We start from the raw sequence: 26462 nt of genomic DNA, 5'->3' as shown, positions 1-26462 counted from the left end.
AGGTCAGGGTCAATCTTCACCACAGAGACTGATGCTCACCAGCAGCAGTGAAGGAGCCTGGGGGAGTCCCCCTCGGGGGGAGCCATGTACCGGAAGGCATGTGGAGAGGGTGTCTCTCCTGAAGGACCTTCCTCCCTCACCTTGCCTATTGTTGTCAAAGTGAACAGAGAACACGAACAGACTACCATTCACTGTAACACATCAGGAGATCTCCCGGTGACATAACGAACACTCTCTGGTTCAGAAATACCTCTTTGAGGGGCGCCTGGGTGGCTCAGTCGGTTAAGCGGCTGACTTCGGCTCAGGTCATGATTTCACGGTCCGTGAGTTCGAGCCCTGCGTCAGGCTCTGTGCTGCCAGCTCAGACCCTGGAGCCTGTTTCAGATTCTGTGTCTCCCTCTCTCTGACCCTCCCCTGTTCATGCTCTGTCTCTCCCTGTCTCAAAAATAAATCAAGTGTTAAAAAAATTTTAAAAATTTAAAAAAAATAAAAAATTAAACAACAACAAAAAAAGAAATACCTCTTTGATGAGAATCACAAGCAAATTTCAGGCTTTGCGGCCAATCTGAAAACGAAAATTTTGATTCTGCCTACTGCTCCACTGACATGTGCTCAGTGTCTGCCTTGTTTATAACAGCCCAGAGGCAAGGAGGAACACAACTCGCCGGCAGTAAGAATCCTAATAAGCATTTTATTAACACATTCTGTCACATTCCTGGGACACAAGAGTCTTCACAACACCAGCCCATACTGACAGACACCAGAAGAGCTCAAGTGCTCGGTCCTCCATCTAGTTTAACAACCCCGCACTCCCTTAACAGAGCCAGGCTTGGCGTACTTCACCTGTCCAATCCCGGCACGGAAACAGGCTTCCCCTCAGGCAGACGGCAGACAGTGACACTGCCTTTTACAAAGATGGGGGATCCTTGTGGTTAAACCGGGATGGAGAAATCCGCCGCCCAAAAGGGAATTCAGACTCTTGCTTCTCCAAGTCACTCATTCCGCTTCTCTCCAGGAAGGGCTGGAATATCTTCAGGATGAGCATAAGGATTCCCACTGCCGGAATATTCGGAATACCTTCCTTGATTTCTCAGAGAGACTCTATAGGTAGAAAAGCTCATTGTTAGAGATTAAATTCTTTTATAGAGATGAAAGACGGGTAACGGCGTCAAGGCTTCGTCTATAAATTCCTCCCACAGGGATCTAGGTACATCTAGAATTGAATAAAACCCATTTTGTATTTCGTATTACTTTATATTGTATACATAACACACACCTAAAACCAGACTAAAAATCTGCGTTCTGTCACAAGACTGCTAACATACTCTGAGCCTCTAACACATGGCTCATGTCCTCCCTCCAAGTATCCTCATCTGTCCTCATCTTTGTGAGGCTGACACTCCTGACCCACCATTAGTGCAGTGCACATATCCACCGGTTTCCGAATTGGCCCTAGTTCGTTATTTCTTGTGAACAAAGATTCACATTCATGTGATGCTTCACTGGGGTTAACAGTATAATTCAAGGCCAAGGAGTAAAATAAATGACTCTTTAGAGCTTAAACTATGACCCTGGCCTTCTCAGCTTCATTTTTAGCCAGCAGAGCTAATAATAGGAAGACTCTCACCGCCACTTGATCATGCCTGTGAAGTGATCTGAGATTCTGAGAAATGGTGTTACAGGGAGACAAAACAATTCACTAAAAGATAAAAGTTCTCAGTGAATCAGAACACGCTGATCTCTCAGCCTTTGAGAGGCACAATAAAGAGCACAGGGTCTCAATGAGAACATAAATAATAATCTAGCAGATAATCCATAAAGTTATCTCCAGTTTCTGACATCAGATGACATTTTCACTGTTTTCTCATCCTCTTTGTGGATGAATGTTTCAATAAAGTAAAAGTCCCGGGGTGGGAGGTGAGGGTGGGGGGAGTTTGAGCTCTTACTAACGACCAAGGAGAATTTAGTTAATACGGCGACAACGTTAAAAGGAACTTAAGTTGAAAAACAACATAAGCTTTTTTCTAACGTGAGGATCCTTTGTGTAGCCTCATTAAGCTCTGAACTTCCCAGTCACAGCAGCTGTGGGAAGGTTAAAAGACAAAGCACCAAAAAGGATCTTAAAGGTCCTGGAAACCAGGGTCAATTATGAGGCCAACTTTTCCCACTACAAAAACAAAAAACCCCGTAAAAACCCTGTGGGATTTCTTGTTAGTAAGACAGTGACAGAGGGGAGTCAATAAAAACTTCCAGTACACTATTTCATGAAGATCTAGGCAGAAGAATTTACGTGCAGACATTTGTCTTCAGATAGCTTGATGTATTTTCAAAGGTTTTAAATTAGAAAAACGTAGATTTTCTTCCTGCGGAAAAACCTGGAAAGCCTTCATTTGTGTATTTAAAGGGTACAGATGTACATTCTCGGGCTCGCTATCGTTGTCCCCAGTAGAATCCCATGATCCTGTTGAGCCACGAACCTGGGACCACTTCCTTTAAACGTGTACCGGCAAGTATTATTTTACTTTGTCCTTGGAGGTTACGGAAATCAGAAATTATTCTATCTACACCGTGCTAAGAGGCAAATTTGGAAATGAGCCAGCAAAGGAAAGAGAACCCAGTTTCCGTGATTCCTTAATGCTTACCCTCCTATCACTTCCATCCTTTACACACAGTAAACACGTGACCCGTCTTCTCAGCTGTCACGATGGATTTGCATTTACCCACATGTGCAGGTAGCAGCAGTCACTACTGCCGTGGCTTGCTGAGGCTCAGGGCACAAGTCTGGGGCTGTGGAACAGAGCCAAGTAACGTGCCCACTGTGAGGAATGAAATCGCAATCTTGGGGTCAGGGCACAGTACTCAGAGGGCTAAGCTAACTGGCCAGGCTCCAAATGCAAGTGACAGCAACTGATAGAAAAAGCAGCTGTTGTGCAACAGGAGGCCGGAACAGCTGCCTCATCATCTAGTTCTGGTTCTGTATTCCTTTTCTACTTTGAATCACTTTAGTTGAGAAGACAAAGAATTTACCAGAATTTGATGGAATGCCAAATGCTAAACTGCAGGAAGACTGAATCAGTTCCACGCCTGTTCTCCTGGACGAACCCGGACTCAGTCTAACCTGACTTATGAGAGCTGAGGGCAGGCAGGGTGCTAATTATAGGACCAGCCCCTGTTCCTCATCCCATAAACAGCGAGTGCTGCACACACAGAGGCAACGGCTTATCTCACCATGGAGTCTGTGTCAGCTGGCTGGCTGGACTGCTTGTGGGCCAAGAGGATGTTCAGCACGGCCTTCCAGCCTGGCTCTGCCGCGGCACTGGCATCTGCCTCAGTTCTGCCATCCTCCCTGGTATCCTGGCCAAATGTGACATTCACCCAAGGGCACCAGTCTCTGTGCTGAGAGGTGGGATCAAAGAAGCTTCGGGAAGATGTGTCCTGAGAGGAGGAAAAGAAACAGTGCTGATGAAGGGCAGAGGCCACGTCAATCCAGAGAGGCACTGCTGTGACTTGTCCAGTTCAGAATCTCACAACTGCCCGCATTTCCAATTTGATGTCTCCTTTAAACACTGCCTATGTCAGGGCACCTGGGTGGCTCAGCTGGTTAAGCATCTGACTTTGGCTCAGGTCGCGATCTCACGGTTCATGAGTTCAAGCCCCGCATCAGGCTTGCTGCTGTCAGTGCAGAGCCTGCTTGGGATCCTGTCTCCCTCACTCTCTGTCCCTCCCCAGCTCATGCTCTCTCTCAAAATAAATACACTTTAAAAAACAAATTTGAACACTGCCTATGTAGTGCCCACTCTCTTTCCAAATTCTTTCATTCCCTTTGTGTTAAATCAACAGCACCTGATCAGGTATGTCCTCCCATCCCCCTGCCAGCCCCACGTGCGTGAAATAGTTACTACCTCTGCAGAATCCATTCCAAAGAACTGAAATGACAAACCTCTTCAAGTTTTTTCCTTTTGGTCACCCAACTATCCCATCTTGAAACTTCCTCACATTGTCTTCTCACAGCCACAGGACCACACCTGCTTCTCTGTACTACGCGGTGAGGGTCTGGCGTGCTGTCTGCGCTCCATGACCTCTACACGCAGGTGGACTCACCGAGCTGCTAGAAGAGCAGAGGCGAGCCCGTTTGGCTCTCCGGAGAGGGCTAGACGGCACTTCCAGGCCAGCGCCGTCTCCTGTTCCCATACTTCGGGTTACAGGACGAGTTCTGGTGGTGGGGCTAGCAGCCTCTGGCTCAGGACGGTCAACGGGACTAGAAGAGTCCCAGCTCCGAGTTCGGGAGACGACAGGGCCTGGGCTCCTTTCAGCCTGAAGGAAAGAAGAGGGAGGAGAAGTACACCAATGATGGAAATGACTATGGTCAGAAGACGTATTTCTAGAAGCAGGTGCAAACAAATACTTCACAGTTTAAACTGTGAGAATTTACTTTCTGAACTGTCGACATATCTAAACTCTTCAAAAAATAATCGATTTTTATACAAAATCATGAATTTAGCTTCTGTGTTGCAACTGCTGAATAAAAACACGCGGTATTTTGATCACTGTGGTCAGAACTAAAGCTTCCCCACCTAAGTTAATCTCCAGCTTTTCCACCACAACACTTTTGGCAAGAATGCTTTTTTTTTTTTTTTTTTTAATGTTCATTTATTTATTTTGAGAAAGTGTGAGAGAGAAAGCATGCATGAGCAGGGGGAGAGGCAGAGAAAGAGCAGGAGAGAATCCCAAGCAGGTTCCTCGCTGTCAGAACAGAGCTTGACGTGGGGCTTGGTCTCAAGAACCACTGAGAACATGACCTGAGCCAAAACCAAGAGTCGGAAGCTTAACCAACTGAGACATCCAGGCACCCCAAGAACGCTTGCTTACTTGCTTTATTATTTTAAATGTTTTTTTATTTTTGAGAGACAGAGCACGAGCAGAGGAGGGGCAGAGAGAGAGGGAGACACAGAATCGGAAGCAGGCTCCAGGCTCTGAGCTGTCAGCACAGAGCCTGATGCGGGGCTCGAACTCATGAATCCTGAGATCATGACCTGAGCCGAAGTCAGACGCTCAAGTTGGTCTGAGCCACCGAGGCGCCCCCGAGAATGCCGCTTTTAAAAAGGCCACCCCAACAAGCCAAGTAAGTCTATACCTGCTCGGAGCCAGGGGAAAATGTGGCATCCTGACTCCGAGTCATCATCCTCCGAGGAGATTCAGGCACCAGAGGGAAGCGCTCTGCCCGCCCCTCAGGGCCTTGGATGGGGGAGCTGGTCAGGCCAAACGATGCATCCAGTTCAGTCATGGAAGACTCCATCTGCTGGAAGCCCCAGAGCCCCACCTTCCTCGTACACTGTGAACAGCTTATCAAGGAGAGCTGCATGGGTTCCAGAGAAGAACTAGGTAGGAACAGAAAAGAGAGTTTTCTCAAAAGGTAACACTTCCAAGGGACTAAGTGTAATCATTTGTGAGAATGCTTTATCTCATCAAATAAGTCTCTGGAACAGTCCAGTGGATTGGGAATCATGGCATCTCGAGGCCCCTGTCCTCTGATCTCAGGACCCCAACTCCAGTGTCACTCACAAAGTTCCTACAGAAAGATCTAATGGTCTTGGTGTCATCTCGAAGGCAAGACTACATTAAAGGTTATTTTATACGTTTCTTCTGTTCTTTTTAAATGAAAATATTCCTGGGGCACCTGGCTGGTTCAGTCAGAAGAGCATGTAATTTTTGATCTCAGGGTCTTGAGTTCAAGCCCCACAGTGGGTGTAGAGATAACTTAAATAAACTTTAAAATAAACAAACAAACCTTAAATAAAAAATATCCCTTGATCTATCAAAGAATGCGTAGTTAAGGTAAATCAAGATTGGTTCAAACAGTTTTTTAGTTTTTTAATATTTTATTTTTAAGTTATCTCTATACCTAACAGGGCTGGAACTCATAATCCTGAGATCAAGAGTTGAATGCTCTACCGACTGAGCCAGCCGTCCCAGTTCCAACAGTTTTCTATCTCAGAGGGAGTCTATGCTAAATTGAGCAGCTGGAAGAGAAATACCAACATGGAGGCTCAGAGGACTCTGGCTGACGTTTCCTTTGGTAGTTTTTATGAACTCAACTGATTTTTCTTCCTTTCTATAAACAGAAAGGAGCTTCACTGCTTACAGGAGCACAAATTCCCAGGTGGGAAGCGATAGTAAAAAAAACCCAAAAAAACCAAAGTTCAGGTGTGTCCAAGAATTCCCGCGTTCTAATTCTGGAACTGTTACTGATTCTTATCATCCCCTCACCACCCTCTTAGGTTTTCTTTGTCTGCTTTTCTGACAGGAAAACACCAGGTGATCTACAAATACTATCAGTGACTGATGTAAACCAGTGTATGACGATGTCAAAGTTCATGTCACCCTGCAAATTCACTGACTGACCTGCATGCCCAGCCGCAGAGAGAGAGGACACAGGCAGTGACGTGGACTTGGATGTCTGAGCCTAATTTGCTTACAGCTTTTCTCTCATCCGTTCGGTGATCAAGTTCGTCTTCAAGCAGGTGCAGGAGAAGACTGATCTTGTCTTCTGTCAAGCACTATAAAGGAACCAAGGTTCCTTAAATTAAACGTCCAACCACAAAAATGACATATAATGATGTACTTAGATGGTACAACGCAAAAATCATGAAAGAAGTGCCAAACACGAAGACAATTCTCTTCATTACGGAAGGCTTACTTCCAGGACAGGGTTAAGGTATTACAAACCTTTCTGAATTGCTCTGAATCTACTGACTGAGAAAGGTAGCAGTTTTCCTAGAACTACTAAATCTTTTCTTAGTACTAATTTGTTTTCAATTTACCAATTGCAGGGGCACATGGGTAGCTCGGTCAGTTGGGCGCCCAAGTCTTGATTTTGGCTTAGATCATGATTTCACGATTCAAGGGACTGAGTTCCCTGTTGGGCTCCAAGCTGACGTGAGGAGCCTGCTTGGGATTCTCTCTCTCCTTTCAGCCCCTCCCCCACCTTGCTCTCTCAAAATAAATAAATTAACTTAAAAAAAATCAATTTACAAGAGTGCCTTGGTGGCTCAGTCCTTTAAGCACCTGACTCTTGATTTCAGCTCAGATCATGATCTGACCATTGGGGAGATTGGGTTCTGCGCTGACAGTGAGAAGCCTCCTTGGGATTCTCTTTCTCCCTCTCTCTCTGCCCTTCCCCTGCACGTGTACTCTCTCTCGCAAAAAAAGATATTTACCAATTGCGGATTTTCTCTCAAACCTGTACACTTCAAACCAAAATAGGAAAAACAGATTACTATTTATATCTTGACCTGACACTAAATTTACTTCTTGACAAAATGAGAACTTACCAAGGTCTTTATTTTTGTACTAAGAATAATAAAGAACTGACAAGGTGAACAAAAAAGCTGCCTTGGCTAGGGACAAGGGACATTTATAATAGGCACAGAGGGTAACACTTCAGTTAAAATCCAAATGGCCTCGCAACTTGAAGAAGCAAAATAATAGCTACTATTTCCTACAGTAAAGCTTGTCTCCAGAGTGTGTGCAGGGTGATGAAACAGGACACTAGATAGGGACACTAAAGATAGGGCAGAGCATTTCTAATTTCTACTCACAGGGGAGAAGGGAGTTTATAACTTCTCCTGGAGTATTTTCTTTGGGAAATGATAAGCAATAAACCATATGAAGTCACATTTCAGTATCTTCTGTTAAATAGCTTAAGTAACAACTCAAGATAAAATTGAATGTATGCCACTTAAAGAATATCTAGAAGTTTTGAGGGAACCATTTACTTAACTGTCAATAGCTGCCCTTCTAGCAGAGACTGAAAAAGTCCAGTTGAGGGGCAAACAACTAGCTCTCTTCACAGCAATCTGAATCCTCTGGTCATTTAAGGAAATGCTTCACGTACAAGTGCTAGTGACAACTGAAGACCGCTGTAGGCTCGCTAAGGAAAACTCACCATAGTTTTCAAGTCCTCTGGCCTCAGGGAAGGAAGCTGAAGGTCCAAGTGACAAAGGCTTTGAAAACGATCTAGGAATTCGCTAACAAGAACAGCAGGCTCATCCAACGGCAACATCCCAAATCGATCTGCGGACAAGGTAAACTGGAAGATCATATTGGTGTAAATGGTAAAAAGTCAAAGACGTGTACGGAACGACAGGGGACAGGTACTGATAAAACTGATCAAGCACTTGAAGATATTAAGAATTATTGACTTTTTTTGACAGAGCTGTGATGCTTTTTGTGAATATGTGTAAAAAAGTAGATTTCTCGAGAAAGGTTTCTCAGAAGCAGTCAGGTCTAAGCTGAATTTGAGACCAACAACAGTGTGCAAAAGCAAAGGCCCAAAGGATGGGACAGGTGCGGAGTTTCTCAACAGTTTCACGGGACTGGAACCCAGTGCGCCTGTGGGGAAAGTAGTAGGAGATGGGGTTGAAGTGTAGAGAGTAACGAGACCATGATTTTACTAACGTATGTGAAAAGAAATTACCAAAAAGATTTTTTTAAAGGAGGAAGTGATATTATAGATAATATGCAGTAGTTTAGAGTAGAGATCATAAAGGGCCAGCTGGGATACAAAAAAAAAAAATAAGCTTAGCAGACATTAAAGTGACCTAAGGTAATAATCCCTGCAAGATACTGGTGGCATAAAGATGGAGAGAAGGAGCATCCATGTTATAAAACTCTTAATGATCAATGACACTTCATACTGTAAGAAAAATAGGGCATAGTAATATATAGTGTTAAATTGGGATAATGATATCAACTCCTGATGTTAAATAGAAATCTAGCAGTGATGGTTTCACAAGCCCACAAGTATGTCACAACTTACCAAACCGTATACCTAAATATGCACGTTTTATGTCAATTATTCCTCAATAAGGCTGTTTAAAAAATGGCAGGGGGGGGGCGGTTCTGGGTGGCTCACTCAGTTAAGGGTCCAAATCTTGATTCTGGCTCAGGTCAACGATCTCACAGCTGTGAGATCGAGCTCCATGTGGGGCTCTGTGCTGGGTCAGACTCTGAGCTGGGCACGGAGGCTGCTTAAGATTCTCTCACTCGCCCTCTGCCCCTGCCCTGCTTGCCCACATATATGCGTGCTCCTGCTCTCTCAAAAAAATAAATAAACAGAAACAGAAAAAAGAAAAGAAAAGGGCATCCAGGTGGCTCAGTCAGTTAAGCGTCCAACTTTGGCTCAGGTCATGATCTCAGTTTGTGAGTTCGAGCCCCGCATCAGGCTTTGTGCTGGCAGTACAGAACCTGCTTTGGATCCTCTGTCTCCCTCTCTCTCTGCTTCTCCCCTGGGTAACGTCTCTCTCTCAAAAATAAACATTTAAAAAAAAAAAAAAAAGAAAGAAAAAAATCTCTTTTCCAGTTTTATTACTAAGAGGTACAGGGGCACCTGGGTGGCTCAGTTGGTTGAGTGTCTGACTCTCGATTTTGGCTCAGGTCGTGATTTCACGGTTCATGAGTTCAAGCTCCACGTTGGGCTGTGTGCTGAAAGTGCAGAGCCTGCGTGGGATTTTCTCTCTCCCACCCCACCCTCTGTCAAAATAAATAATAAATAAAAACTTAAAAAAAAAAAAGAGAGAGATACAAAAATAGTTAACAAGAGCACTTTTGTCCGCCATTTATTGTATCATTAACAACCAGATTTTGGTCTCTAATATTATTAAATATTATCAAACTATTTAAACTTGTTGCCAGTAACCAAATATGTCAAAAATATATGCCATCAATTTATTTTTATTTTTATTTTTTTTAAAAAATTTTTAACGTTTATTTATTTTTGAGACAGAGAGAGACAGAGCATGAACAGGGAAGGGGCAGAGAGAGAGGGAGACACAGAATCTGAAACAGGCTCCAGGCTCTGAGCTGTCAGCACAGAGCCCGACACGGGGCTCGAACTCACGGACCGTGAGATCATGACCTGAGCCGAAGTCGGACGCTTAACCGACCAAGCCACCCAGGCACCCCAACCATCAATTTAAAAAGATGTATCATTTTACAAGGAATGTCTGATTATAAAAAACTAAGATCAACAAAAAAGGTATGGACTTTACAAAATCAAGCGAGGTTTAACAATAAAAATAAAACATGTTCTGATGACCAGTGGCTCAGGTTTGACAAAACTTAGGAGAAAAAAACAGATCCCAATGTCCTTCTGATCACCTTCCAATTTAGGGTTTGGTCTGATCCCTACAATTCTAAGAAAATACTAGTAAAAATTGATGAAGGCAAAAGAGTAAACAGAAGAAATTAAACCCATCATGTAAATGTTTTAACATGAATTAAAATATGTTTTATAACTAACATGTGAGTATTTGGTCTACTTCAGTGTTTGATATGTTCAAAATAATCAGTCTAGTAAATTAGTAATTATAATTATTATAATTTGAAATGTTTAAAGGGATTTAGTTTTGTTTGTAAATACTGGTAAATGTTAGAAAAAAAATTACCTACAAAACTGTATTTATTAGATATGCTTAATAAATAAAAGCACTAAAAGTACAGATAGTTGTCGGTGTTCCTTTCTTCACACTAAAGTCTCTTGAACGTGAAAGAACCAAACCAAGGGATGATATAACTGAAAGGTCACATTTCAGATTTGGGAGGTAGGATGGATAGGACCAGGTGGTGACAACAGGGAAGAGCATCTAAGGTGACTTCCAGGTTTCTGGCTAGGACAACTGGTGGGGGGGTGGGGGGGTGGGTGTCAGTACCATTTACCAAGATGGAGAACATAGAAGATGAGAAGCAAGTTCTAGGTATAAAATGAAGCATTCAGTTTTGTATATGTTGAATTCCAGGTCTGCAGCAGATATTCCATGGAAATGTTTAGAAGGCAGCTGGAAATGAGTCAAGCTCAAAAGAGAGGTCTGGATAGGAGTTAAAGGTATGCAAGTAGGTGGCAGCTGAAGTTATGAATAGGACCAAGAAAGCTGAGTGTGTGTAGTACCAAGAGGCAGGAACCACCAGCAGGGTCCTGGGCAGATCCTAGAAACCTGGACAGGGCACACGGAGAGACGATTCACATCCTCAAGGAGCGAATGTGGTTGTACTATCCAGAGAAATAGCTGGGCCAACAGCAGAAACTTCTGTTACCATGACCTTCACTTTACAATGTTATTTCTTGGGTCACCTGAGTGGTCAGTTGGTTAAGCGACCGACTGCAGCTCAGGTCATGATCTCGCAGTTTGTGAGTTCGAGCCCCGCATCAGGCTCTGTGCTGACAGCTCAGAGCCTGGAGCCTACTTCGGATTCTGTGTCTCCCCCTCTCTCTACCCCTCCCCTGCTCATGCTCTGTCTCTCTCCATCTCTCGGTAACAAATAAACGTTAAAAAAAAATTTTTTTTTAAATGTTATTTCTTGGGGTGCCTGGGTGGCTCAGCTGGTTGAGCGTCCGACTTCGGCTCAGGTCACGATCTCCCGGTTCATGGGTTCAAACCCCACGTCGGGCTCTGTGCTGACAGCTCAGAGTCTGAAGCCTGCTTCGGATTCTGTGTCTCCCTCTCTCTCTGCCCCTCCCCTGCTCATGCTCTGTCTTTGTCTCTCAACAATAAATCAATGTTTTTTTTTAAAAAAAAGTTTAAAAAAAAACCTGTTATTTCTTGGGGCACCTGGGTGGCTCAGTCGGTTAAGCATCTTACTCTTCCTTTCGGCTCAGGTCACAGTCTCACAGTCTGTGGGTTCAAGCCCTGCATCAGGAGCGGAGCCTGCTTGGGATTCTCCCTGCCCCTCCCCTGCTCACTCGCTCTCTCAAAATAAATAAAAACGTAAAAAATGTTTAAAAAATCATTTCCTAATAGTCCCTTTCTAGCACCTGTTCATCTATCAGTAGATGGCACTCTATGAACATTTTCAATCTATTTTTTTTTCTTCTTAGTGGTTATTCATGGAATATTCCCAGGTGTCAGTGACCCTGGAATTAGCCTGAGTTGTCCTACTGAAATAATAAAAAGTATACCTACTTTTTGGCACTAATGTCTGGTCAAGCATTAAGTTTTGCACCTGGTCTTGGTGAGCCCTCCAGAAGGCTCTGCTGTAGAAGTTACTCACTCAGCAGGAATATGCCCATGTGACCAGTAAAATATTTAAAACTCCCACTTGTGACTACATTTTGGGCTCCCTCATTCTGAAGCATTTTGTGCATACAACACTTAAGAGTCTTTAAGAGTCCAAGATACTATTGGGGCACCTGGCTGGCTCAGTTGGTAGAACACACGGCTCTTGATCACAGGGTCATGAGTTCAAGCCCCACATTGGGCATGGAACCTACTTTAAAAAAAAAAAAAAAAAGAGTATAGATACAATTAAAAAGAAAAAGAACTAAAAGAACTTTAAAAGACATGAAAATATTGGGATGCCTGGGTGGCTGAGTACATTGAGCATCTGACTTCGGCTCAGGTCGTGATCTCACAGTTTGTGAGTTCGAGCCCCGCATCAGCCCCGCATGAGCCCTGTGTCAGGCTCTGAGCTAAGAGCTCGGAGTCTAGAGCCTACTTTGGATTCTGTGCCTCCCTCTCTTTCTCTGTCCCCCACACCTTGCTTGTGCTCTGCCTCTGTCTCAAAAATAAATAAACGTTAAAAAAAAATTGAATTAAAAAAATATGAAAATATTAGCAACTGCATCACCTTAATATTTTTCACAAAACAAGTTCTAAATCAAGATCCTAAGACCAGTAACCAAGGAGCTATCATGTATTTTATAAGGCAGGGCATTCTAGAGTATGAGGCTTCATAAAATTCCTGTCTCTTTGCCTAAGTATAAATTTTGGAACCATAAAGTAAACATATCCTGCTGTTAGTTTCCCAGAACACATAGTCAGATTCACTCTAAAGTAGCCTAGTTTTTTAAAAAAGTAATGATTAAAGTCAATAACTCAAGTGAAGACAATCACAAATTCACCGGATTCAAGAGAGGGCTTTGGCTTCAATGCTGTTGTTTATATTGTGTCACTTCACTCGGACAAATTATACATTTGTAATCACTCTCATTTGGCTTCCCGTGAGTTGGTTTTAGGAACCGAACCCCAACTCCATTTAACTGCCACGGTTAGTGCACCAAAGGAAGCCTGGGGAGAACATGGGACTGCTTGCTATGGGGGGCAAAGCAGAGAGTTTGAAAGCAGATAAAACCACAGTTTTGCCTCCTCACCAGTTGGTTTTAAGATTTCTGATTCTGGGTGCCGGGGTGGCTCAGTTAGTTGAGTGACTGACTCTTGATTTCAGCTTGGGTCATGATCCCAGGTTCGTGGGATCGAGCCCCGTGTCAGGCTCTACATTGAGCCTCTTTTTTTTTTTTTTTAATTCTCTCTCTCTCTCTCTCCCTCCCTCCCTCCACCCCTCTCCCTTACTTGCATGTGCGTGCTCTCAAATTAGAAAATAAAATAATAAAACAAAAATAAAAACGTTAGGAAAAAAGATCTCTGATTCTGTTTCCTCACTTAAAAAACTGTGTTGGTAATCTACCTCCCAGGGCCCCTGTGAGAATTAAATGGGATAATGTATGCATGGCTAAGCTGTCAAATGCCCTTAATAAAGTTAAGTAATAACCTAACAAGTAAATGAATGTAAATTCTTCTTTAAAAACCCAAATAGAAAGGAAAAAAATGAAACTTCAAAGACTAGATTTTCACAAAGAAACAGACAATATTAGAAATGCAACAACCAAGAAGGGATGGTCAATGGGAAATCTTGGAAATAAGTACCTGGGGAGGGGCTGTCTGGCCAGAAACAGAACTTCTCATGGGCGGTGCACAAGGCTTTCTTCAGCTCAGCACATCGGTCCTTATCTGAAACCAATACAGGCAGCAGTGCCTTAGAAAACACTATAGGGATTCAAAATCTAATGACTAAGAACCTTTAAGAGTGTGGATAGAATTAAAAATAAAAATGACTAAGATAATTTTAGAAGATATGAAAATACTAGCAACTGCATCATCTTAATATTTTTCAGAAAACAAGTTCTAAATCAAGATCTTAAGGTCAGTAACAGTATTACGTATCTTATAAGGCAGGGCGTTCTAAAGCACAAGGCTTCATAGAAGTGCCTTGTCTCTTTGCCTAAGTATAAATTTTGAAACCATAAAGTAAATATACTCTGCTGTTAGTTTCCCAGAATACAGAAAGTCAGGTTCACTCTAAAGTAGCTTAGTTTTAAAAAACAGTAGTAACTGAAGCTAATAATTAGGACAAAGACAATCACAGATTCGCCTTGCTATATGTAACAGTACACATTCTTTGATCAAACACAAGTGACTGATCTTCTTAGAAAACCAGTCTAATATATCTTTGAAAATGGAGGAAAATGTAATTTGTACTTTATACTTACATCTGTCAAAATCAAAAGCTGGTTGTAAACTGGCACAGAGAAAAGCCTGACAGCTGGAACACTTGAGCATATCACATTCAACTGTGACCCAGCCGTACTTTGCACAGACAAGTGGAGACAGCTCAGAGGGCTTACCTGCCCATTTCAGAGAGTATTCATGTTAAGTGAAACAATGCTGCAAGTATATTAAGATGAGTAAGTCAGAAATGAAAACTTTAACTCATTCTTTACATACATAGGAATAAACACGTTAGATTAAGAGGAAAAGCAAGTAAGGAAAGTTTGGAAAACTAATTTTTCCTTTTTTATTTTTTATTATTTTGAGAGAGAGAGAGAGAGAGAGAGAGAGAGAGAGAGAGAGAGAGAAATATCCCAAGCAGGCTCCATGCTCAGTACAGAGGCTGACATGGGGCTCGATTCCAAAACCTGGGATCATGATCTGAGCTGAAATCAAGAGTTGGATGCTCAACCGACTGAACCATGCAGGCACCCTGAAAAACTATTTTTAAAGCACAGGCAGGGCGCCTGGGTGGCTCAGTTGGTTAAGCCTCTGACTTCAGCTCAGGTCATGACCTCATGGCTCATGGATTCATGCCTCACGTCAGGCTCTGAGCTGACAGCTTAGAGCCTGGAGCCTGCTTCAGATTCTGTGTCTCCCTCTCTCTCTCTCTGCCCCTCCCCTGCTTGTGCTTTGTCTCTCAAAAATAAATAAATGTTAAAAAAAATTTTTTTTTAAAGCACAGGCACATACTTCACAGAACAACGGAAGTCATTTGAGTAATAACCAGAGGGAAAAAATTTTGAACTTTTCCTCTACAAAGCCCGATGTATTCTACATGTTTAAAATGTTGATGCTGGGGCGCCTGGGTGGTTCAGTCGGTTAAGCGGCCGACTTCGATTCAGGCCATGATCTCGTGGTCCGTGAGTTCTAGCCCCGCGTCGGGCTCTGTGCTGACAGCTCAGAGCCTGGAGCCTGCTTCAGATTCTGTGTCTCCCTCTCTCTGCCCCTCCCCTGTTCATGCTCTGTCTCAAAAATAAATAAATGTTAAAAAAAAAAAATTAAAAATAAATAAATAAATAAATAAATAAATAAAATGTTGATGTTATTAATGGTTGTGGGGTGGAATACAGAAGCCATTCCCTTTCGCTTATTGTGAAACACTAGAGATTTAAAAACACTTCTAAAAGTACAGGGATATCCCTCAGCAATAAGGATGGTAAAAGTCAAACAAGCAGAAATATTTTCTGCCACTCATCTATGCTCTTTTATTTTACCATGTTTGTTTTTACGTTCTAAAGAATAGTCAGTAAAATTAATAATGATAATATTCTTCATTATTTCCCCTGCCCAAAATTTGATTATTATGAACTAATGTGTGCACGTAGTCTATGTGTGTTAAACAGGCTGAGAGTACCCAGAGCATCTAGAAGTATGCGCTTGGGAAAATGTCCTAAAACATTTATTGATCTTTAAAACTCAATACTCAACATTTTACCTAAAGAGCTCTATTTTACAGAGCACACACACACACACACAACACATGAAAGAAGATGCAGGAAACTTCTATATTTTTATAAGGGATACAGGAATTTGAAAACATTCTAATATTAGCAAAAGAAGGACTGAAGCCTAGAAAACAGAATTTAGATACAGATGTTAAAGGAGTTGGCATCACCTAAAATAAAAGTAACAGAATTACTTAACTGGCTAAGTGAAAGAAATGATTATCATACCCAAAGCGGTGGTCAATTTATATCCAATGAAAACAAAAAAGAACAAAGGACAAGGTTCCTTTGCAGAAAATGAGGAATTAGTCCAAGGTACGGCAGTAGATGATTAAAATACCTTCCTCTTCCTGAGAAATTTAGTCCGAGAGCCATCAGGTGGTGAGCAAGGAGAACAGCCAGGAGGGTGAGGGAGGCAGTTCAGCACAGGGTGTCAGAACCCAAGTTGGGTAAAGAGGGGCTGCACCTTGAGGTGTTGGGAGTCAAGTGGAGTGTAAAGAGAATCTCTACAGGGCCCCCACTCACCAAATCAGGGATAAGTGTAATATCAAAACATATAATGATAGTAACAGATTAAAATCCACTGAAAAAGCAGCCCATGCTGCTACAAATAAATGAATTACATAAAGTTTGATGAAGAATGGGATATTTGTATATTTTCAAAGCACCTCTGCACAAAACACTTTTTTTAAATGTTTGTTTATTTTTGAGAGAGAGAGAGAGAGAGAGAGAGAGAGAGAGAGAGAGAGAGAGCTAGAGCAGGGTAGTGGCAGAGAGAGAGGGAGACAGAATCTGAATCATGCTCTAGGCTCCCAGCTGTCAGCACAGGGCCCAACTCGGGGCTTGAACACACGAACTGCGAGATCACGACCTGAGCCTCAGAGGTGCGCCCCCCCCCCCCCGCCCCCCCACCACACTTTTTAATTACAAAAGAAGAAGTGTTACAATGGAAAAGACGGGCAAAGATGGGCAGACGCTCCCTAATCAAGTGATCAAAGTGATTATCACCAGGAAAGGGATAAATCAAATTCATGTGCCACCTGACAGGATACAGTGAGAACACAGCACCATTCTGTGATATTCCTAAGCTACTTGAATCTAACTATAAGGAAACATCAGATGGATGTGAATTGAGGTACTCTCTACAAAACTACTGGCCTGTAATCTTCAAAAGTATCACGATCATGAAATTCAAGGAAAAACAAGAATCTCAACTGGATCCTTTCGCTATAAAGAATATTATTAGGGGGTACTTGGGTAGCTTAATTAGTTGAGCATCCGACTCTTGATTCTGGCTCAGGTCATGATCTCATAGTTCGTGAGTTTGAGCCCCACATTGGGCTCTGTGCTGACAGCAAAGCACAGAGCCTGCTTGGGACTCTCTCTCCCTCTCTCTCTCTGCCTCTCCCCTGCTCACTTTCTTTCTCTCTCTCTCAAAATATTTAAACTTAAAAAGAAAAAAAAAAGAATATTATTACAACAACTGATGAAATGACTGGGGTCTGAGGGTTGAATGACAGTAATTTATTATGTGAAATTTCCTGATTTTGATGGCTGCATTGCAGTTACATAGGAAAAAAGTCCTGGTGTGTAGGAAATATCTGGGGGTAATGAGGTATCACTTTGGCAACTTACTTAAAGGTAGCTTAGAAAGGAAGTTCTTTGTAACCTGTGCAACCTTTCTGCAAGTCTGTAATCGTTTTATATTTTTAAAAAATCACTCTAGTGAATAGAAAAGGGCACAAGTGATGGGATGTCACCTGTGAGATTAGGTTACAAAAAGAGTTTAGCTTCTGTCTTGCTCTCTTTCACTTGCACACTCCGATGGAAGCCAGCTGCCACGTTTTGTGAACTGTCCCTGTCAATAGGCCCATGCTGCAAGGTACACAGGGAGGTCTCTACCCGAGAGCCACTACAGAGCTGAAGCCCTCAATCCAGTAGCTCGTGGGTGAGCTTGGAAATGCATCTTTTCTTAGCGGAGCCTGGAGATGACTGCAGCCTGTGAGGAACCCTGAGCCACAGGACCCAAGTAAGCCATGCCCAGATTCCTGACCCACAGAAATTGTGACAAAAAATGTGGTTTTTTTAAATGTTTATTTATTTTTGAGAGAGGGTGAGTGAGCGGGAAAGTGGCAGAGAGAGAGGGAGGCAGAGGATCCAAAGCTGGCTCTGTGCTGACAGCAGGGAGCCCAATGGGGGGGGGGGGCTCAAACTCATGAATCATGAGATCATGACCTAACCTGAAGTCGGATGCTTAACCTACTGAGCCACCCAGGCATGCCCCATGTTTGTTGTTTTCAGCCACTAAGTTTTAGTGTAATTTGCTATACAACAGATAACTAATATATAGGGGAAAATCCAGAAAGAGACAGGAAGTGTAGTATACATAGCCTCATGCTATAATCCTGGCTCTGCCATTAGCTAGCAGGCTGATCAAAGGCAAGTCACATAACCTACCTGAAACTGTTTCCTCTTCTGTAAATGAGTATAATAATGATACCTATTTTCACGGGTTTAAGGTGAAGACTGAATGTGATAATATACATGAAAACACACCACATACAAATGTTAGTTACTATTCCTTTTCCTCTCAAGCTCTTAGTGTTTTCTTCTGCAAAAAGAAAAGGTCAGAGGCACCTGGGTGGCTAAGTTGGTTGAGCATTTGACTCTTGAATTCGGCTCAGGTCATAATCTCGAGGTTCGAGAGTTGGAGCCCCATATTGGGCTCTGCACTGACAGTGCAGAGTCTGCTTGGGGTTGTCTCTCTCTCTCTCTCTCTCTCTCTCAAAATAGTTAACAAAACAACAAAAAGCAAAGGCCAGATCATCTCAAATATCCCTTTGAGGAATAACATTTTATGATGCTAATTTTCCTATAAAATATCTTACCAAGTTTAATTCTTTTTTTCCCCCCAAGTTTAATTCTTAAATTTACAACATCAAAATAAGTGCTGTTATTCCTCGTTCCAGGAGCGGAAAGTGCAACTCACATGAACTAATAAAGAAGGATATAGAAAATGTTTCCACCCTGCTAAAGAAGGCTTCTTTGCTTGTAGATTCCAATGGCGGCTGTTCCGCTTGGGGTGACCCATTAACTGACTGGAATGTGGCAGATGTGTCCTTCCTAAAATAAAGTGGCAGAACTCTCAGAAATCTTTCACAGCATCACTTTCCCTAAACATTTTGCATCTCGCTTCTCGGCACATCACAGCGTCAATCATGCCACGCTGGATTTTAACCTTTCTAAAAATCATTTCAGTAATGTCATTCCTCTGCTTAAAATTATTAATTAGGTTCACAATAATTATTAAATAGAATCCAAATTCGTCAGTCTGGCATTCAAATTTCTTTACCGTTCGTTCATATCTAAGTTTCAAGTCATTTCTACCTCCACGGTGCTCCACTAATCCTATACCGGAGAACTTCTAGCTCACTTACTGTTCTCCAACAGTATTTCACACAACTTTAGTAAACACAAAATGAGAGTCAAAGCTTCTATGCATTATAAATTTAAGCCATCTTACAAATCGAACTCCTTTAAACACAGAGAAAAATAATTTTGATAGGTTTCTACCTGAGTCGACCATTGATACCCACTCTCCCAAACCAGAGTTTCAGAATTCAAATCAAAGTAAAGACCTTTGGGCAATTTCATGAAAAAAATTCCGGGAGGAAAAAACCCAACAATACAATTATCTATTTTTAGTGAAAGGCATTTCAACAGCACCTGGAAGGGGTAGAGGGAGGAATCCTTGAGGACAGAAATCATCTTAATAAAAACAGGATGACAGCAGCTATTATAACTCGAAAGATATAAACTCATTCTAGGAATCTTTCTCAGAGAGCCAGCCTCAGGGAGGTGCAGTTCTTGAAAGAAATTCAGAGGATCCATAAACTTGGATGAGAAAAAAGCGACGTTTATTTTATTAACCTCTAGCTGAAATTCAGCACTTCTTTCAAATACGAATGAAGGTACTAAAAAACCCCTCACAAAACATAGTAGCATCAGCAGTACTTATGAATTTGTCACCAGTGGAAAACACAGGCATTTTGTCACATTACGGTTGTTGAACATGTTGTGAAATATAACTTATGCCCATGATTACTTCAAAATTATGGTAAATAATAGACTTATTACTAGAGATTACTTAACTTGCCAGTAATGAAGCATGTTACTGCACTTTTTTTCTTTTACTATCTTGATAACCGCATTCTAAAGTAATTGGTCCCCTTTATGTTGCTATGCACTTTATTTTATGCATTTAAAAATATTCTGAGAAGGGATTCATAAGCTTTGCCAGGCTGCCAAAGGTGTCTAAGGCTCAAAAAAGATTAAGAAACCCCACTAACAGATGTCAGGTGCATATTCAGTTAGCAGTCGCCTTTTTTTCCCTTCCGCCCGCAACCCGTTTTATAGCAAAATGCCGCCCGTGGTGCTGAAACCAGTACATCCCGAGACTAAAACCGAGTAAACGTAGTAAACCCGGTCTCTTTCAGATCCCGGGACGTTGCCAACCCTACAGACAAAAGTGCCGACCCAGAGGATTCCCCCCACCCCCGCGCCCCGGGCCCGCGTTCCCCAAACCCTCTCCAATCCGCCGGCGCAGGACCCAGGGTGGACTCGTGAACTCACGCTTCGGTGCCTCCTTCTTCTGGAGCAATCCCCTCATCTATCAGCTGCCTGACTTTTTGGGGCGTCCCTTCTGGGGAGCGAATAACCGCACCCCAATTCTTTTCAACCCCCGCGGCAAACGCCTGCCCCTCACTGGGCGCCGCCATCTTGGTCCGTTGCCGACTTGCTTCCCCGCGGGCTTGAAGGCTCAGGAACTTCCGTTCTGCGCGGTTAAGATCCTCCTCTGGAGGCGCGGTCCGGCCCGTTTGCCCACGCAACTCGCAGAATCTGACCGCGGGGCCCACCCCTTCGTGGCCATCTTAGAGCGAGGTAAACCCTCATTACAGAACGAGGTAAACCGCCTTGGGAGCTCCTAGTGTTTAAGCCTAGGTTGAGGCTTATGATGTGGGGTGTTTGGAGCGGTGTTTCTGCAAATTCGACAGGGATGGGGAGCCAGGTTGAGTCTTAAATTAATTAACTGATAGGGCCTTCCTGAGTTCCGTGTTTTTACAAGGGAAGAAATGGCGACCGTTTCTTGAGAGTAAAGCATTTCGAACTTTTCTTAGAAACCGAGTTACAGTGGGTTTCTAAGAGAGAGAGAGAGCGAGTGTCTGTGGCATTGGCACTGAGCACCCTCCCTCCTTTGTCTAACAAGTATTTATTGAGTGTGCCCTACTGACGCCGTCCTAGGCGTTGTCAACGCTGTCAAACAGCGAACAAAGGAGACAGGTGTTAGTGAAGTTAGACATTCAACAAATACGTTTTCCTGTAGTTTTGAGATTATGATTAGAAATGCTCCGAAGACGTACTAAGTACTAGGGACCCAATTTAGTCTGTAAATTGTCCCGGGACAATCAGGTGCTGGAGCTAAAATAGATGTGATTGGGGGAAAGAGATCAGATTGGAAGGAGTTTGTCTCATCCGATCAACTGGCAAAAAAGACTTGTGACTGAGCAATAGGCCGAGATGAAAGTGGGACCACCTTTAGCATAGGGTTGTGGAGGCAGTGTTGCACCACCGAGGGCCCCCTTTAGGAATAAACTAAATCTCCTAGCTCCTGGGAGTACCACCAGCAGGAAGCCCTTCCCTCAGCTGTCAGTTCCTGGAGGAGTTACTTGAATGAAAAGAGCCATTTGCCTTCCCCAGGGAATCTGCATCCAGGGACTAATCAAGAAGGGGATATAAAAGGCCCAGCATCCTTGTCCCAACTCAGGACAATGCTAAAGGGCCATCCAGCTTTGGAGTTTCCTGTAGGGTCCCCTGGGGCCAACCTTGAGACTTCATGGCAGTCCAGCTTCTTCCCTGCCCTATCCTGCTTCCTTCCCCTCCTTTCCATGGTGTTAATCCCAAATGCCCTCTCCCAAACCCTCTGGCATGCTAATCTCACTCTCAGGGTCAATTTATCCACTTTGTTTATCCCAGGGAAGCAGACAGTTCTGCTGATAGCTCCAGCTGTCAGACTGTCTTTATTGTATGTGTGGGGTGTTGTTTATTTATTTATATTTTAGTAATCTCTATACCCAACATGGGGCTTGAACTCACAACCCCCAGATCAAGAGTCGCATGCTCTTCCGACTGAGCCAGCCAGGCACCCCTGTGTGTATGTGTGGTTTTTTAAATGTGAGAATATACAAAAATTTATGTAAGTAAGCTTTTTATGCCGTGTTGGACCTCTTAAGAATGAGTCAAATATACTATGTTTGCTAAGTACAATTCTTTCATAAAGTACAAAGATGTGTCCAACAGCAAGATTGACGTTTTCAGTGAAAATTTAATTTCTATAAAACATGACTAAGTTTTTAAGTGGGTATACATTTATCAAACATTTTTTATTTCTTATGGGCTACTTTTTATTGATATGTAACTTACATAACATAACATGGTTTTTAGTATACTCACAGAGCTGTGCAACCATCACCACCATCTAATTCCAGAACATTTCATCACTCCATGAAGGATCCTCATACTCATTAGCAGTTATTCCCTATTCCTCCCTTCCCCCAGCCCCAGGTAACCACTAATCTATTTTTTTTTTTTGGTCATTATGGATTTGCTTTCGCTGGGCATTTCATATAAATGGAGTCATACAATATGTATTTCAGAGATTTTTTTTTAAGTGATCTCTACACCCAACATGGACCTCAAACCTACAATGCCGAGATCAAGAGTTGCACGCTCCACCGAATGAGTCAGGCAGGTGCCCCGACATGTGGCTTTTCGTATAATGTCTTCACGGTTCATTCATGCTGCAGCTTGTATTAGTACCTCGTTTTTTTAATGACTGGATAATATTCCATTGTACGGATGGATGCCTTATTTTGTTTTTCCATTCCCCGTTGATGGACGTTTGCGTTGTTTACATTTTTTGACTGTTACGAATAATGCTGTTGTAGATATTTGTGTCCCAGTTTTTGTGTGGACATAGGTTTTCATTTCTCTAGGGTATATATCAAGGAGTAAAATTTGAGTCAGCTGGTAACTCTAACATTTTGGAAACTCTTAAACTTTTCCAAGGTGGCTGTACCATTTGACAATCCCATTAGCGGTGTATGAGGGTTCTAATCTCTGCACATTCCTGTCAACGCTTATTGTCTATCTTTTTTATGTTAGCTAACCTAGGTAATGTGACGTGCCATCTTTTGTGCTCTTGATTTGCATTTCCTTAATCATAGTGGTGAGCATCTTTTAAAATTTTTTTTAATGTTTATTTATTTTAGAGAGAGGGAGAGAGACAGAGGGCAAATCAGGAAGGCGGCGGGGGGGGGGGGGCAGGTAGCAGAGAGAGAGAGAGGGAGACACAGAATCCGAGGCAGCCTCCAGGCTTCTAGCTGTCAACACAGAGCCTGACGTGGGGCTCGAACTCACGAACCCCGTGAGATCATGACCTGAGCTGAAGTCGGGACACTTAACCGACTGAGCCGCTCTGGTGCCCCAAGTATCTTTTCATGTGGTTATTGACCGTTCTTATTTGGAGAAGTGTCTATTCAGACCCTTTGCCCATTTTTCAACTGGGTTGTCTTTTTGTTGAGTTTTAGGAATTCTTTATGTATTCGTGACATTAAACTCTTCTCAGATACATGCTTTGCCGATACGTTCTCCTATTCTGTAGGTTGTCTTTCACTTTCTGGATAATGTCCCTTGATGTGTAAGTTTTAAATTTTGTTGAGATCCAATTTTTCTGTTTTATCATTTGTTACTTATGCTTTTGGTGTCATATCTAAGAATCCCTTGCCAAATCCAAGATCGTGAAGATTCACCTCTATGTTTTTCTTCTAATACTTTTATGGTTCTAGCACTTATGTTCGGGGCATTGATTCATTTTAGATTTATTTTTATATATGGTCTGAGGAAAGAGGTCCAGCTTGATTCTTTAGTGTGTGGAAATCTAGTGGTTCGAGCACCATTTGTTAAGACTGTTATTTCTGCATTAAATGTACTTGGCACCCTTGTCTAAAATTGGCCACAAACATAGGGTCCATACCTCTTTTTAATGAGGCATGTTTACTAGTGTTTTTTAATTTCTTCATTATATGGTATTTATAGTTTGTATTTATCCAAGGATTCCTTAAGTCTATGAGACATTGTACATGTTCTTTTTATACTAAAAGAATTAAACATGACTGTACATTTTTCCTCGAGAGAAACTTTTCTGGCTAATCTATAACCTCACAGATATATAAAAGCAGGAGCCTTTTACCCATCCAGGTCCCTTTGCCTTTATGCCAATAAAATTATCTAAGGCCAAATTCAAAGAACTTTTATTATCTAAAAAGTTGCTAATGATTAAAATCAATAACATGTCATAATTTCTTTATTTTTTACTCTGAAAGTAATAAAGTCATATTCTAGAACTTTCTAAAATTAGAGATAAGGAGAAAACAATCCATAATTTCACTCTTCAACACAATAACCATTAGCATTTTTCATCATTTCTCTCTTTCAGACTTCGTACTGATTCCACTTAAACCAGGGAATGTGAACTTGGATAGTATACTGGGTTGAATAGTGTCCCCCACCCCCCCCACCAAAAGTTATGTCTCCCTAGAACCTATGAATATGACCTTATTTGGAAATGAGGTCTTTGTAAATGCAATTAAATTAAGATGAGGTCACACTGGATTTGAGTGGGCCCTAATCCAAAATGACTGGTGTCCTTATAGAAAGAGGGAAATTTGGACACAGAGATGCACAGGGAATGCATCATGTCACAAGATGGGAGTGATGTAGCTACGAGCCAAGGAATCCCAAGGATTGCCAGAAACCACCAGAAACTAGGAAAGGGACATGAAACAGATTCTCCCCCAGAACCTCCAGAAGGAACCAGTCCTGCTGACACCTTGGTCTCAGACCTCTAGCCTCCAGAATTGCGGGAAAATACATTTCCATTGTTTAAGCCACCTACTAAGTGGGATGTTGTAATGGCAGCCCAAGCAAGCCAATGCACCAAGGAAACTAATAGGGGAAAAAGTCCCATGACTTTCACAATCCCCTAACTGAAATTTAACATTTCTGTCAATAGAAATGTAGGCAATAAACTACAGTCGTATTTTTTTCTTTTCTTTTTTTAAAATTTTATTTAAATTCCAGTTAACATACAGTGTAATATTATTTTCAGGTGTAAAATATAGTCATTCCACACTTCCATAAAATACCCTGTGCTCATCACAGTAAATACGTCCTTAATTCCCATCAGCTGTTCAAACCACAGTAGTATTAATTGTACTGTCACTTTGTCACCCATAGAAATCCAGATATTGTCATATACCACTAGAGTTACTGCAAGTACCTTAAAATATTGTTTATACCGTTTTAAATATAGTAGTTATGGAGACTCCCACTCAACTTTGTTATTTCACGTGTTAGTATAAGAGGCATATGATTTACTATATCAAAAAATTAATTCTTTTAATATTTTGATATAATTAGTCTCCTTGGTAATTTTATACATTTTATTTTATGCATTAAAAAGATTATTCTGAAAAAAATATCCATAGGCCTTACCAGGCTAAAAGAGTTTCAGAATCCTTGATTTAAGCAGTGAAATTTGCATGGAGAAACAAGAACATAGTCTTGTGAAATCTCTCAGGGGAAATGAAAGTCAGTGGAGTTTTTCAGCCCACCATGCAGCATGGATAAAGGTATTCCCAGATCCACCCAGACCTTGACAAATTATCTTTCCCATTTAGAGGAATCCTCCCTCCCAAATCCTATTCCTTTGTTTGTTTTTCGGTGTGAAAGATTATTCAGGTGCTGAAAGCAATTCCAACTTTGCTTGAATTTATTTGGAGTGCCCTTGGATTTCTTTACATCTTTTCATTTGCTTTTTGCTGTGTTTGTAAATTTACATCCTAAAAGACAACGTGCTGTTTTGGGACTAAGAGATCTTCACTCTTACTGTTTCCACCAAAGGACAGAAGAATGTCTGCAGGTTAAAAAAGAATAACGAAATCCTGTTAAAAACTAGTAAGAATGTGCCCAAGACATATTGTATAGAAGAACAAAAACTGCCTGCAGAATACACCGTGTAATCCCATCTGTGTAACAAACTAAAATAGAATACCTGCATGTGTGTGTAAAAGATCTGGAGGGGCATCTGGGTGGCTCAGTTAAGCATCGAACTCTTTTTTTTTTAATGTTTTTTTATTTTTGGGAGAGAGAGTGGGGAGTGGGGGAACAGAGAATCCCAAGCAGGTCCGTGCTGTCAGCTCAGAGCCCCATGTTGGGCTCGAACTCACGAACCATGAGATCATGACCTGAGCCGAGATCAAGAGTTGGATGCTTGGGGTGCCTGGGTGGCTCAGTCCCTTAAGCGTCCGGCTTTGCCTTAGGTCATGATCTGGCAGTTCACGAGTTCAATTCCCACATTGGGCTCTGTGCTGACAGCTCAGATCCTGGAATCTGCTTCAAATTCTGTGTCTCCCCCCACCCCCCAAAATAAATAAATATTAAAAAAAAAAAAAGAGTTGGACACTTAACCAGTTCAGACGCCCCCAACATCCAAGTCTTGATTTCAGCTCGGGTCATG

At 42.2% G+C, this 26462-nt stretch overlaps 1 protein-coding gene and 1 long non-coding RNA gene across 2 annotated transcripts; one reads left to right on the top strand and one right to left on the bottom strand.

Annotated features, from left to right (window-relative positions):
- Positions 1-671: 671 nt before the first annotated feature.
- Positions 672-20640, bottom strand: ZC3HC1 (zinc finger C3HC-type containing 1). Its single transcript, XM_025929756.2, has 10 exons — positions 20459-20640; positions 18838-18949; positions 14321-14471; positions 13698-13781; positions 7946-8073; positions 6403-6557; positions 5135-5378; positions 4102-4314; positions 3229-3435; positions 672-1101 (listed from the first exon to the last, which is right to left on the bottom strand). Exons 1-10 carry the CDS (start codon positions 20602-20604, stop codon positions 1033-1035), a joined length of 1509 nt encoding a protein of 502 aa, XP_025785541.1. The 5' UTR covers positions 20605-20640; the 3' UTR covers positions 672-1032.
- On the top strand, positions 20604-26365 carry LOC147583062 (uncharacterized). The gene is made up of 2 exons (XR_015244994.1): positions 20604-20790; positions 25847-26365. It is a non-coding gene; the product is annotated as an uncharacterized LOC147583062 (long non-coding RNA).
- The last annotated feature ends 97 nt before the right edge of the window (positions 26366-26462 follow it).

This window comes from Puma concolor, chromosome A2, assembly GCF_028749965.1.
Source record: "Puma concolor isolate L17-30 chromosome A2, mPumCon1.1.hap2, whole genome shotgun sequence".
NCBI lineage: Eukaryota > Metazoa > Chordata > Mammalia > Carnivora > Felidae > Puma > Puma concolor.
This window is presented reverse-complemented; position numbering and strand designations above follow the sequence as displayed.